Genomic DNA, 15,234 nt, shown 5'->3' with positions numbered 1-15,234 from the left:
TAGCCTGGCTCGTAGCTCGTTCTCTGATTTTCTGTAGCTGTTCCTCTTTTTTTCTGGTTGCTGCGGGCCCTCCGCCTGATTTCTGTTTAATAGATACATTTGCATCCCAGAGATGCGTCTTTGCCCCTGTGGCCATTATGATGGGGCTCTCTGGCGTTTCGGTCCGTTCGGGCATTTTTCTAGCTGGCTGCCTGCCTCCGCCTGAGTGGAAAATTGTTTTTGGTTAATTCCTTAGTTCTACAAAGGGGGTTCTAAGGGGGAGGGGCTCTAAAAGGGGGGCTACGAGATGTCTGGCGTGTTTGCGGTGGGCCAGCCAGTCGGTATGCTGTGGGTAATGATACTTGGCCGGGATGCTGCTCACAAAAGGCCTCAATCGATTAGCGGATGGCAAGGATTGAATATTTGTGGGGATTATATGGGGGCCTTAATGGCTTTTTTATTGGGAAAACAGCTCGGTAAAAGAAGCATAAATGTTAAAAGGGAGCTAAATTAAATTCTTCGTAAGGTATAGTTACTTCTGTCAAATTGTCTTATTTCTTAAATACAGAAATGATTATAAATGCGGGCAGAAAAATACAATTCAAATGGATTACCCCAAAATATTGCATATACCTTTAGGATTCATCTGTTCAATATATGAGTTTCCACGCAGGGATCCTTTAAATTCCCTGGCAGTGGAGTCCTCTTAACCTGCTTAACCCACTTAACCCAGCCAACCGCCACTAGGAGCAAGACCCAGTTCACAGATGGGCCAGGGCACTCATGCACAATTCTGGCCCTGACAATTCTGGGCTCCAAAAGGGGGCTGCGAGTGGAATCGCAGGAGGGCGGCAGTGGTAACCACTTTGCAGCAAGCCAGTCAACTCGCGCCAACGACTGACTTCTGTTCCACATATCTGCGCTGTTGTATAAATACACTCCCGGCTATAACTGTCAATGTCAATAGGTTGCCTCTGCCTCTGACCCCTGACACCCGGTCCCTGGCCGCTGCCACGTCCCCACAGCCCATTATCCTGGTGTCCTGGGGACGACTGCCAGCGCAGGATGTGACAACAGCAGCAGCAACAACACAACGCAAACAAATGCACCAGCGAGAGCGGCGAGTAAATATCGTTTGCAATCGAAACCATCGAGCCAAATGCCTTTGGGCATTCACACTCAAAATGCAGGATGATAATTAATACAGTTTAAGCAAAAACTCAATAAAACTGCTGTACTTTGTTTTAAATACTAGTCAAAATAGTTAAAGATACTTTTATAGGGCAGTATTACTTAATTTAATAAGCTAAAGATACAGGACTTGCACCCGAGTGGGGTAGATGTGTCCCAGTCAAGTTCTAGTGTTCGTTCCAATGAAACTATAAATAAAAGTCAACCCTATGACTATTAAAAATCTTTTTTAATTTTCTTGAAAGTACTTAAAAAGTGATCTTTTTTTTCCAAGTGCAATCTCAGTTATGACAGTTCGCAGTAAGGGACTCGTTGCATATGCCTCGCTGTCCTTTTCAATGCTGCGGTTTAAACCGATTTTCAGTTTGCACAACACACCCGAAAAGGCCCGAATGCAGAAGACCTGGCTCTGATTCTTCTGGCCCATGGCACATGCGTTGGATAATTGCCCAAAGATTTGCCCGCCGACTCATGAATAATTTGGCCTGCGTATTATTTTTATTATTAACGCCCAGTCTGTGGCTGCAGGAATCGGGCCCAGGACTCAGGACTTCCAATCACAGACCGAATTTCGGGTTTTTCAGAGTTTTTGCGGTCATGAAGACCATATGGAAATTGTGGATAATTGGGTGAGAAGGTGAGGGCATTGATTTTTTATTGCTTTGCGGTTCCAGTATGAGTTGGTTAATGGCGATCTCGAGTCAAGTCTATACAGCAGCAAAATCAATAACAAAAATTAAAATTTGGAAATTCCAGTTTTTGAAAAATATAAAATGTATAATCTAATATGAAAAAGGTTTTATGCAATTTTCAAAGATATCTGGGTCTTGCTTCTTTACCTCTAGTTTCCTTTAGAATTACGACATGCTTAGACATTTTTCAGCACATTAACACCTGAGATTGCCATCGCCCCTTGAACCTTGGCTGTCTCACCAACTTCACACAACTTAAATTAACAAAATTTAACGCATCGCAATTTTTAGCGGCTCTTCTGCAGCCTACTCATTTTTTGTTATTTTTACGCCCGTCATCGTGGGCTGTTGAAAAAGGGGCGGTGCTGCCTCGGGTGTAAATAGTAGGAGTCGCGGAAAGCTGGCAAGGCAAAAAATCCCAAACCAAGCTGAAAATTGCTTAATCCTGCTGACAAGACGGACTAGCACTAAAAAAGGGAATTAAATGGCCAGAGGAAAGGGCCGAAAGGGCTGGAGGGTCCCCCAGGTCCAGACGTTCTTTGTGAATGTTTGAGAAAAGCCGCCGAAACAAAATGCAATGCACTCGGAGAAATTAAAAAAAAAAATTTTAAATAAAGCTACAAATATTTAATGTTGGTAGATATTAAAATACATAATGCCAATTCATTTTATGTAGGATAAGTATTTAAAATTGTGTGTGAAGCCAAGTAGCCTTTAACCTAACTATTGACTAAGTTTTCTTCTAAATAAATTGTTTGTATTGACCAGTATTTCCAAAAGTATTTCTGCCAACAATGACAAACAAAAACTTGTATTTTGTATTGACATTTATCTCTTTAATACATTTTACCACATATGCCAAATTGATCAATAACACTTTATGTGTAGACTGCAGGCCGGAAAGCAAGGAACTCTGTACAATCGAGAGCGAAACGGGATATAGTTGCAAGCATTGGACTAAGAAAAGTGAAAGTAGGACTAGGAAAAGTGAGAGTAAAATATTAGATCTTCTTTTTGGAGAGGATGATAAAAGAACGACAACGACAACAAAAAGGCCTACAACGCCAAAGCCCGAGGTAACCAGTGATTTGGACGTCTGCCTTCCACCAGACCTGAATTTCACAGGTAACAATTAGTCATTTTCTACAGTTCCTACCATATAATCAAATCTTTTTTAACTATTTCAGAAAATGATTTTAAAGTATGCTGCGTTTGGTCACCCAAACTTGGATGTCAGGTGCTGGTAAGTGCGAGCTACACAAGCAGATATTGCCTTCAGTGCAGACAAGGTGTTGGGGATGGCTTAGAGCCCTGTCCTTGCAAGGAAATAGAAGAATCAAGTTCAGCGAGACGATGCTGCAGATCTTTGGATGCCGTGATTGCGACATATATAGCAACTCTGATGATCTTCAGATGATAATAACATGTTAATCTAATAATAAACTGGTGTATATGAATATTTTTAAAGTCAAATCACATTAGCAAAAGTTTTCATCCTTGGTCCTTACATTTTTTCCTATATTCTTTCTGCTGACAGAAGGCGTTGCTGTGCATAATTATGCAGGCGGGAATGGGTGAAAGGAGGAGGCCCTCACTTTCGGGGTAATAAAGCAATGAATCACCAGCTCGCAGACAACTGGACCTTCAGTGGGTTCCGCCGCCCCTCTTCACCAGCACAACCCAGCGATATATATATAGTTCCTCGTTCAGGGTCCATCCTGCCATCCTGAGTGGAGAAAATGTTGACGCATCGTAACATCGGTTATTTGTGGCCTTGAGCCACAAATGCGGTAATTGAGTTTCGTGTTTTATGATTATAGTTTGCCAGCTTTATTAGCTGGTCGCAAAAGGGGTTCGCTTTCAATAGAAATGTTTTCGCCTCGGAAATAGTGCTTTAAGGCCAGGCACTGATCGTATAATTAGAATGATGAGGCAATGGCCCTAAAAGTCCTTAAGCTCTTCACTGTGTAATTGAATAGTTTTTGGACCTGCGAATGCTGGCCGTAAATCATTCGGTTGTACGATACTTTTGCATAGGTCTTTAAAAGGGTTTATTGTCTTTAGTTTTACGGCTGGGTTACGGCCAAGTGGTTTTAGAGTCCTTAAGCTATAATATTTATTGAATGCGGAGCTTAGACGTTAGTGGTTAGGCAAAATCGAAGGTTAATAAAATGGGTGCCTCAAAGTAAATTACCATATAGCCTGTAAAAAATAGAAACTAAAAATCTTGCTTAGAAGAATTTTTATTTCCACATTATTTATGAGTTCAAAACAGCTTGCGGAAGACAGTAAGAACATAAACTCCTATTTATTATTGCATTTATGTATATCGTTCTATTTTCTTTCAAGCTGCTCTCAAAGTAAATGAGCCAAACAGTGCATAGCCACGGCTCCAGACCAAAGGTAATTATTAGCATTTCGCACCATGACCAATTCTCCTTTTCGCGGAGACATCATGACTTCATTGCCATTGTTTTATCGGCCTGCGAAATCGGTTCGGCTGGAAAAATCACATGAGCGCGACCACATCATAAATGTCAAGCTGGCGAGAATTATGACACACACGGGGGACTGGATGGGAGAACCTCTCCGGTGGAGAGCCCAGGGGGAGAAGCTGGTCCATGGGCTTCCCTGCGCCTTATGAAGTCGTAGAGAAACTGCAGGGATCGGGGTCGCCTCATATCTGAACTCGAGATTTCGTGGTCCGTGACCATTTGGAAATGTGATAATTGCAGGCAGCCCAGGCTGCACAGCAAGCTGACAGGCTTTCAAAGAACACTTGGGGAAAAATAAAGGAACAAATATTTTTGAAATAATAATAAACATAAAAATTACCAACTTATAATGTTTAGTATTAAGACTTGAGATAACTATTAACTTCGCTGCAGGAGCTTCTTCCCATTTTGTATAGATAGGTAGGTTATACTTTGTAGACTCTACTTCTTTAAAGCAGTTAAAAATATAATAAATTCTTAGGTAAAAAAATAAAAAAGTATGGATCCATAAGCAAATAATGTCTATTTTAAGAATATTTTAATAATTGTCTTGCTATTTTCTTTAAAAATAAATTATATGTTTCTTTCTGGAAAAACAGTATGAAGATATCTTTTGGTTACTTATATTTATAAAAATAAATTATACAAACAAAATTAAATTTTTTCAGAATCAAAGAGCAGGAACTCCAAAACCAACAAGTTTCTTTATTTTTTTTCAAGATATTTGGGCCACTTCGTTTTCCGAGTGCGGCAGAAAGGAGCTGTAATGAGGCTCGAGGTGGGCTGGGGCTCGCTGGGTTCTCTATATGTACTTTGCTGCTTCCAGCTTTCTGACACAAAAGTGCAGCTGGGCTTGGCCCGGCTCCTGCGAGTTCTGCTTTTTGGGGCTACACCTCCAACGACTTCTTTCGCCCCTTATCTCCGGCAGCTACTGTTGCACATTTCGCATTTAATGTGACAATGTCACTTTGTTTGTGCCCCGGCTATCTGACTGTTAATTTCCAAGACTCCGGCAAGTTCACACTCTTAATTGGATTTGAAAGTGCAGCAGGCGCAGTTGACACCTTCTTTCGCCCGGCACCTCCTTTCTCACCTGGCCTCGGCCAAACTGTACTGCACTGAACTGAGCCTCACCTGTCAGCTGATTAGGCTCCTGCGAATGGGGTTAACCCCATAAGGTGGAGAAAAGTCGGAATCTTTTCGGTGGATCCGTTAATGAGCTTGGCCCCACTAAATGATAATGCTTGGGAACGGAGTTTAGGAGATGTACTAACGGTTAGTTGCAACTATCAAAACAAGAGAAGATTAAAAAGTACGTCTTCTATAAAATACTTACTAAATTATTCAACATTGTGAAGTATCTTATTTTTGAAAAAATTATTATCCCCTTCACAGCATTTAAAACGATTCCTTTCGTTAATTTTTAATGGCTAAGCCAACCAAAACTGGAAAAATAAGCTGTCAATTGGCATTTGAAAAATGTTTGGCAAAACCACAAAACGCTAAAAAGTTGCAACCACAAAATGCAACTAAATTTCAAATGAGTGCGATGTGATTGCTGTTAAATGGCGTTTAATTTGACAGTTGATGTGGGGAAACCTAAGGGGTTAAAGTCGCTTGTCCAAAAATGTAAAAAAAATTAAATGATGCGCAGCTGGAAGTCACAAAAGCCTGCGGATGATTGACCGATTGAAAGGGATGATTGAGTTAAACCAGAACTGCAGTTCCTTACTCTGGAAATAGGAACCCAATTCCCTGCCCTGACAATTCACTTCGTGCACTTTGCCATTTATCATCGCAGACCCCCATATGTACAATATATACTTATTTGTGAGTGGCAAAAGAAAAGCGAAAAATCGAACAAGTACTGGGTCAACATTGAGTTGCACTTTTAAGGCATGGCATGGAAAAAGCAAACTGAAAATCGAAGCAAACCAAACAGCAAAGTGAAAAGATAAATCCTCGCCGGGCGGGGAAAACAAATCGAATGAATGAACACAATACGGCAGGCTAAACAGAAGTTTACACTGGATTCGATTTCCATTTGGATTTGAATTCGGTTTCAGCCAATTGCATTCAAACACTTTTCGCATTGGCAACAAAACAATTGAATAAGCCACAAAACCGCACTGCAATAAAATTAGCTACAAAATCTAATCAAAGGACCCCGAGGCGCCGATGACAACAACAGCAACCTCCACAAATAGGACAGCGTGTAATTACATCAGGAAAACTGCACGGAGCCAACAAAAGAAACAACCAATTGAGCCGAGCTGCAGCGCAAATCGAAATTGAAAATTAATTTCAAATTAATTTCAAATTCACAAAAGCGATAAATTTTGGGCAGCATTCGTGACAAACCCACATACAAAACGGGTGAATGGGGAGGGGTCAATTGCTTTGGTGATTCAGGCGGTGGTTGGGGGCAAAGGTTGTCACTTCCTGGGTGTTCGACCTGTAAATGTGGAAAATACTTGTAGTCAAATAGACAGACAAGACAGTCAGGGGCAAACAGCTGGTGAATAATGGGAAAATCTGAAATGACTGAGGCTATAGCTATACTCTAACAAAAATAAAATGTTAAAACTTGATAAGCCTAGGCAGTTAAATGTTTATTTGTCAACATTTAAAGGCATACCATTTCAGACATATAACACTTTAAAGTCAGATATAAATACTAAAATACTTGCAATATTATGTCAGAAACATGCTAAAAGTACTTTAAAAAAACTTATTCACCTTAGATCCTAAACTGGTTGAGAAACTCAAACATTCCATAGGAAAACCTCCCCAAATAACTGATATGCAGCCATGGACAGATAGTGTCACCACCACAGCTGCCGTTGGCCATTTCCATGAATGTTCATAAGCCAAGAGCTGTCGATTAGCCAAGGGGTTGAGGGCCGAAAAGCAATTTTGTCGGATATTGGGCTGAGGTAAATGTCAGTCAGTCAGTCAGTCAAATTGCGGCCAAGCGCTGACTCAAAATTCAATCCAAGCGCCCAGTGCTGAATTCATTAAGAAACGTGTGGTATAAGAAGGATAAAAGCAGGGGGTTCCCTTTTTTTTATTTATTTCAGGGAACCCAATTATTTACAATATCGATAGTAACTTCTGCCATATGGCCATCATAAAAGCGGACAAACCGCTGACAGATAAGGTCCCAGCCCCATAGAACGTTCGAGCGGTCTTATCAATGCAATTGTCTGGGAATTAACGATCCACGGTCACAACAACTATTCCACACACACAAAATAATTATGAAATCCATAGCTGGGGGAAAAAATCAAATTTCTTTTTATGGCATCCAACGAAATTCCAGAAAATACATTCAAGGTACAAATAATACAACACAATAGCAATGATGAAACCAGAAAAAAACGTTGCATATTTCTGTGCAGCTTTAATTGCAAATTTGCGCGGCCACATAAAATAATGACTGAGAAAATAATAATATTTTGTAAACGGGCAAAGAAAAATCCGAAACACCGAAACACCGAAAATATGCATGGGAAAAAAGGGGTTATTTGTTAAGTTTCAACGGGATGCAAGCAAAATTAATACTGAAAGCAATGGAGCTGTGCAGGGTATTGGTATGTTCCAAATATAAAACCTGATTGCGATACCATGGGTGCAGTAAAACAATATCAGTTCAAGAATGTAATATAGGAGATATTAAAACTCTTTACAAATAATGCAAACATTTTTATTTTATCCTTCCCAACCCTTATTTTTATTAAAAGTAATAAAAATACAAATTTGTTCCCAAAGTCAGTTAATAACTATTTTTACTCAGATTACATCCTACCCTTTTGAAAGCCTGTATCGCTTATATCAATATTATACCTGCGTCTCCACTGTCCCTGGCATATGCAAATTGTGTCCAGGAAAATTTCATTATTATTTCACACTCCGAAAACAGAGACCTGAGCCCGCAATCCCCGATTCCAGCCGCCCCATCGCCACCCAGAAAACGCATTTTGTTATGTAAATATTTTGGCGCGTGCTCAGAGATCAGGGAAACCATGAGGGATGACAGGAAGGGGGGCCAATATTTGCCTGTTTTTTGTTTAATTAAAACATTTTCCCAATATTTTTCACAGCATGCATCCGGATGACCAATCTTTCCCAGCCTTACTACGCCTGGATTTTTCCCATAAATGAAATGCAAATTTTCCTTTATATATGGACAAGCGGCCCAAATCCAATGCACATGAAATATTTAAGCCCAACAATTATGCCAGGGCGAAATAGCCAAAGGTGCTATAAAATATTCGTTTTATTAACTTTCAGAGATTCATTTGGGTTTTGTGGATGGCCTTAGATCGTGTTTTGTTTACAATTGACAAATGTTTTTTTATTATTAACCATTTAGTGAAAAATACTGGCAGTTTTCTGGGGGGCTCAGAAAATCACTAAGGGAAGTAGACATCAAACATCCAAAGATATAAGGTTTTTCTAATGCCCAACTTAGCAAACCAATTAGAAAGCTCACATCCTGCGTTCTCTATCACTATTAACTTTAATCTAATTAAACGCCATCAAGTAACAAATTGAAAGATAAACTCAATTTACATGACATAATCTCCTCAATAAAAACAATACCCAAATACCAACATTATGCCCACACATGGAGGGCTGCCATTAAACGCCCCCGTACAGAAAATAAAAACCGAAACCGACCAAACAAAACTCGGCCATAAAGTCCATTAGTGGCCGTTTTGCATACGCAATGGCCAACAGGGGGGCGGTAGAGTAGGGCGAAGGGGGCGTGGCCAGAGGCCAGTGGAAGCTAAAATTGTGGTCGATGTGACAAGTTACCAGAGGGTCCAGAGTTTCCGGCCTGACCACCAGAGCGCTGGTTGCTGTAAAACTCATTTGGTGGCTGATAATTGCGTGCGTCGTCGGTTTCGGGCCAACTCACTGGGAGGCTGTCAAAAAATCAACCAAGTAAACAACGAGGAAAGGGTTAGGGGGCGAAAAGCCGTAAATCCCTTGCAACGCATCTGCAAACTTTGACCGCTGCAACGGACGAAATTGGTAGCCATAAACAGTTTGCAAAAACTTGGGAAAGGAATTAAATTGTCAAGAAAAAGTTTCCAGAACTCGGAACCAAAAAAACTTTGAGTAAATAATATATATTTTAACACTATAAAAACAATTTATGTCAAAAAAAAAATCTTAAACTACGTGAAATAAATAAAAAGTCTTGGAATTAATAAGTAATATATTTTACTGTGTAAAAAAATCTTTTAAGTTGAAATATAAATCGAAACTCATTTCAAAACCAGTCACCTTGATCTAGATAAAATACAAAAAATCAATGGCTTCCTCACTCACCTGATTCGTGTTCCTTGTCGAGCGGCAACGCTGTCACCTCCTGGACGGGACTAACATCCTTTAGTCCTTCATCCTGCGATTGCAGCCCATCGTCATCCGCTCCATCTTCATCATTGTCGTCGCAGTCGGTCTGCTGATTGCTGATGATGGGCAGCCCATTGACCACCTCGATGACACTTTGCACCGAGTCCATCGACGAGGTGGCAGATACCAAAATTGGCGTTGTTATGGGCGTGGTCACCGACGAGGATGACGACCCGCTGAGCAGGTCGTTTGGCTCCTGGTGCGAATCCTTTGCCGCAGCCCGTTCCCTTGCCCCTTCATCCGGCAACTGGTGGCTCTCGAATTGCAGCTCATCCGGTGGCATCTCCACCACGGGACTCGTTTCCGCGGTCACTTGTTTGGCACTGGGCGCCACATTTGGCAGGTCCACGCTGGCCAGGTTGATAATTGGCTGGGGCTTCTCCGCCTCCTCCCGCTGCTCCACGCCCACAATTATCCGTTCCAGGGGCTTGGGCGGCGGCTGGGAGGTCTCCAAACTGCCGCGTCTTTGGGTGGGCGTGGGCTTGCCACCGGAACCCGCCACCTCACTCCTCTTACTCGGAACTGGTGGAGGAGGCGTCTTGGGTTTGGTCAAACTAACCGGAACTTTGGGTTTGTTTGTCGGCACTGGAGGCTTCGGCTTCGGCTTGGGCAGCGGCGTAGGAGCCTTCTTGGCCTTCTCCTTGGGCAGGATAATGTGCTTGTGGAGGACGTAACCCAAGTCGTCCTCCAGGGGAGGTGAGATTATCTCTACTTTTGTGGTTACCACAGCAGGAAGTTCACTTTCCTTCTGGGAAACTATAACTTCCTCCTTTTTGGAGACTCTGACTTCCTTTGTGGACCCCTTGTGACTTGTGGTTCCTGTGACTTGGGCACTTTCTTCAATCACTTTCACTTCTTTGTGCACCACTTTGACAGCCTCTTTCTTATTAATTTGTTCTTTTATTTTAACCTCTTCTTTGATTTCATTTTGCAGGAATTCTTTAACTACCTGATGGGAGACTTTGACCTCTTCCTTGACTTCCTCTTGAGACACTTTAAAATGCTCCTTGATTTCTTCTTTCACAACTTTAATTTGTTCTTTGACTTCCTCGTGAAGGACTTTAACCTCTTCTTTGACTTGCTGATTAGGGATTTTAATCACTTCCAGGATTTGGATATCCTCCTTTTGGACTTCCTCAACGATTTCGGGCTTAGCCTCATTCTCCACCTGCTCGAAGGCACTCAAGTCAAAGCCCTGATTATCGTCGTCGTCCAGTTTGTAGAGCTTCTCAGCCTCCTTCTTCACTTTCTGGTAGCTTTCGATCAGCTTCTGGGCCTCCTGCTCAAGACGTCGCTCCTCATCGGTTTTCTTGAGGAGCTTGGCGCCCTTCTTGCCAGCCACTTCCTTGCTCTGTTCCAGTTTCTTGGTGACCTGCTTTTCGCCATCGTTGGTAATCGTTAGGGTTTCGCTGAGCTCTCGCTCGAAGGTGGGTATGTCACCATTCTCGTCCTGGGAACAGGAACCGGCTCCATTGAGGACTTGTTGGGCCTCGAGATAGGACTCCTTCTCGCTCGTCTCACACTCCGTGTAGGTGGTGAGCCCCTCGCTCTCGGCCAGCTGCTTGCCCCGCTCGGATAGGGTCAGAGTACCCCTCTCGATACTCTGGTTATCCTGAGGACACTCCAACCGCTCCCTCAGACTCGATTCCTGGGTGATCGTGGCGGTCAACGGCTGCTCCTGCATCTCCTGCTCGTCGCCAAGGTCGAGCAGGTTGTCGTTGCTGCTGATCTTCTTGAACCGGGCACTGCTCGACTTCGAATTGGCACTGGTCACCAGCTGCTCCTCGCCGGTCAAGGCATCCCTGGTCCTGGACTCGCTAAGGGTCTTCTGCTCACTGAGCACACGTCGTTCTTCGTGGATGGTGGTGATGGGTTCCGAGAATACCTCCTCCCTTTCCTCATAGGGCTGCAGCTTGAAGGCAATATCCGGGGTGAGGGTGGATGAGCTAATGGAGGAAGTGGAACTGGAGCTGGAACTCGTCTTGGTGGTGGTCACTCGCGTGGTGGTGGTGGTCTTCTTCTGGCTCCTCACCGAACTGATCTCCTGGGTCTGGTTCGTTGTGCTCTCAGTGCGACCATCCACCGTCGATTCACTTGCGTCATGGTCAGCAATCTTATCGTCACTCTGCTGGGTCACCAGTCCACCAGCGTTTGTTTCCATTTTGGGCAACTTCTTCGACTCCTCCGATTTGACAAGGTTTCTGGATAGCACATAGAGAAAAAAGAAACCCCAATAATTACAATTAGGCTCTTTATCAGTGGGGCAGATATGCTAATTGACTTGTTGCCATCACACCTGCTAAGCAAAACGTCAATAGAGACAGGTTCGATCAGTTCCGAACCTTCGGCCGACGTTACCAAAATCACACTGATTCCAATTTTCGTACTGCTGTTGCACCTTATCGGGCAGTTGGAGCCCCTTTATCAGTGTGTTAGTAAACACACCGGCATTTGGCCTTATCAGTCGTTTGTTTTTTATTTGCTCCGTTTTCTTTTTTCTTTTTATGAGGGGGTTACCTCCCAACACTTTAGCCCCTGCCGACTGTTTTCGCCATTCGCTTTGGGCTGAATTTTTGCAAATCAACTTGCTGATCAAATTTTTAACAAAATCCCCTATCCACTTGTACTAGAATAGGAAGTAGATAACCAAATATATCAATGGAACTTCTAAGTACAAAAATGAGTAACCTTAAACTCCCTTTAAGGTTGTATTTTTTAAAATTCTTTTTATAATACTTTCTTAAATTTCCATAGTTGTTAGTTCACTATATTTTTTTTTTAGTAGCCCATTCTGATTGCGAAATATCTAAGCTATACAATAAACCTTGCTGATTAGAACCCTTATAATATACAGCTTATAGGTGAATTTTTTTTTAGTTAAACAAACTTTATAGAATGGGTTTGTATTTCATTGAAAAAACAATCTAAATTGTTCTACCCTAAAACATGAAAACTGAAGTGAAATAATGTTCTGTGGCTCCTAATGCCTCATAGACACTCCTCAGCCTAATCTTATCCCGCGACAGACAAACCCAATTACTCACCCGTTGGTCAGGGATTGCGGTTCCAGCGAGGAGAACTCCTCCTCCACCTCGCCGATGGTGGGGAGCATGTTCGAGTGCCAGAACATGTTGAAGTAAGCCTCCGAGGGACCAGGTCCATTTATCAGCTCCGGAGGCCCCAGCTTCTCGCCGTCCTCGCACACGTACTCCCTGTTGGCGGCATCCAGATCATCCTCGTCCTCCTCCCCGCTGCTGGAACTGGAATAGCAGGTGGTGGTGTGGTTATCATCGGCGATCTTCATGCACTTCCCCACTACCATCGGAGGAGGAGATTCCCGGGACAGATCGGCTGCCTCGGCAGCGGCGGCCGCCAAAAGTGCTGTGATACTGTTATGGGTCTGGAGGGGATCGCCATCTCTATCTTCAGCCTTATCCTTATCCTTATCCTTATCCTTGTTCTCCTGACTGTGCACTAGGTCAAATAGGCTGGGCAGTTTGTCTTCGTCCTGGGTTTTGCTCTCGTAAGTCTGAATCTTGAAGCGTATCTCCCGATTGCTAGTCGGGGATGGGGTTCCCACTGGCGTCGACCTCGGTGTGGGTGGGCTCTGCTTGAAGGTCTGCATACTCGGCTTGGGACTCTGCTGAGGTGGCGTGGTTGGCAGGGTCTGTAGCTTGGGTATTTGGGTTTTCTGCAGCGATTGAACTCGCTCTGGTGGCTTGGGCTTGGGTCCCTTGGGAGATCTTCCACTAGTACTTCCGCTGCTGTTGCTACCAATCGAACTGATGCTCTCCAGGGAGTTAGAACTCTTGGAGTGGCCATTCAGAAGTACGGGGATAAAGGTCCTTTCGGGAGCTTCGGCTGAGTTGGCCCTCTGCAAGGGCGGTCGGGGACTAGCCTCCTTGGACTTACTCCTGTACAAGTTCAACTTAAGATCCGTTTCGGATTTCTGCTTTTGCAGAAGCCTTGGTATATTGGAACTGGGCGACGAAGATCCATTTAATGAGGGTGATACTGGCTTGGGCACTAGTTTTGTGGCGGTGCTGACTATGGGTATGCGTGATTTTCCCTGCGGCGACTGCTGTTTCGAGGGCTGCAAAGGCAGCTTGATCTCGCTTTCTGTCTTGGCCCTCGAGAACTTGGCCTTGGGTATTTTGGTGGCACTGATAGGTGACTCCTTGAGTGACTCATTTGTGGGTGTCTTGGGGGAATCTAGCTTCTCATTAGTGGGTGTTTTGGGCTCCTCCATGGAGGGAACTCGCGGTGGTGACACCTCAATGGGGAGTTTACTGGGTGCAGGAATCTTTCGTGGCGTGGGTATAATAGATCGCTTCTTGGGCTCTACGGTGGCCAATTGGACTCGGGGCTTTGGCGTGGGCGTTGTTTCCGGACTCCTGAGCACCACGTTCTCATAGACATTCACCTTCTCCGTCTTGAACTCCACATTCTCGTAGTTGTTGCCCGGAATCAGCATCTTGGGATGTCCCTTTGGCTGCTCCAGCGGCAGAAACTCCTGCTCGAGAAGGGTGAAGGGCTGCAGAACCTTGGCCAACTCATGGCCATTGAGACTGCTGTCCGAGGAGTAGTTGGAGCCCATGGAGAACTTGTCAATGACGGTGGATATGGTGCTGGCGGTGTCGTCTGATTCGGAGCCCGCCTTGATGGATTCGGTGAGTAGGTTCAGGTAGTACTCCGCATCGGGTGGAGGAGTCAGGGGCTTCTCCACCACCAGCTGTGTCTGATTCTCCTTCGAGTTCTGTCGCCTGACCAATTTTCTTGGTGGCACTGGTGGTGGTGGGGGTGGCTGGGCGTTCAGTGTGATCGACAGCTGTTCCAGCTGCTGTTGTGGATCCTCTTCGCTGGGTGGCTTCTGCCCATGACCATTGCGCACCACCAGCTGGATGGCCACATTGTCTTTAAGACCACGTACGCAATCTATCCTGGTCATTTCCCTAACATCCCTACCATCGATACTAACGATCTCATCGCCCTCGCGGAGATTCCCCCAACTGGTGGCCACTTTGGAGGCGGGACTGTCGGCGGCGCAGGATTGTATGTACAGTTTCTGTACGAGCTCTGTACTTCGAGTGCCGCCCTGGAACTTCAAGCCAAAGCCCAGACGTTCCCCTGGCAATCTGAACACTGTGACATCCTCAATTTGCTCTTCCTTCACCGTAACTTGGGCGTTTGCCACTTCCTCCTCCTGTCGTCTCTGCTGCAAGAGCTCCATCTCATTGATGGTCAGCACTGTGATGAATGAGGAGTCCTCCGCCACGGAGCTCTGCCGCTTGACTAGCTTCTTTAGGCGATCCTTTGCGGAGGATGTGGGATCGTCCACTTCCACTACCGTAACGTAGTCTTCTTCCAAGGTTGCTGTCTTCGCTGCCGTGCCATTCGATGTTGGTGTGGAGGCCATTATGTTAATTTTGAGTTAGAACCTGAAGAGAAAATAG

The 15,234-nt window shown here is 44.2% G+C and overlaps 2 protein-coding genes across 6 annotated transcripts in view; one reads left to right on the top strand and one right to left on the bottom strand.

Moving 5' to 3' along the window:
- Positions 1-15,234, bottom strand: part of LOC108035064 (uncharacterized) — a 122,532-nt gene that overhangs the window by 88,174 nt on the left and 19,124 nt on the right. For 4 of the 5 annotated variants that reach the window (XM_050886639.1, XM_050886638.1, XM_017110453.3 and 1 more), the window contains exons 3-4: positions 12,826-15,219; positions 9,698-11,982 (exon numbers count right to left, since the gene is read on the bottom strand). In XM_050886639.1, the coding sequence (XP_050742596.1) occupies positions 9,698-11,982; positions 12,826-15,197 (4,657 nt within the window). In that variant the 5' untranslated portion in view covers positions 15,198-15,219. Of the gene's footprint in view, positions 1-9,697; positions 11,983-12,077; positions 12,141-12,825; positions 15,220-15,234 lie in introns of those variants that run through there. The other variant, XM_044095410.2, reaches the window with a different exon arrangement.
- On the top strand, positions 2,617-3,335 carry LOC127010909 (uncharacterized). Its single transcript, XM_050886641.1, has 2 exons — positions 2,617-2,987; positions 3,050-3,335. The coding sequence occupies exons 1-2, from the start codon at positions 2,657-2,659 to the stop codon at positions 3,277-3,279; spliced, it is 561 nt and encodes a 186-aa protein (XP_050742598.1). The 5' UTR covers positions 2,617-2,656; the 3' UTR covers positions 3,280-3,335.

This window comes from Drosophila biarmipes, chromosome 3L (genome assembly GCF_025231255.1).
Source record: "Drosophila biarmipes strain raj3 chromosome 3L, RU_DBia_V1.1, whole genome shotgun sequence".
Lineage (NCBI taxonomy): Eukaryota > Metazoa > Arthropoda > Insecta > Diptera > Drosophilidae > Drosophila > Drosophila biarmipes.
This window is presented reverse-complemented; position numbering and strand designations above follow the sequence as displayed.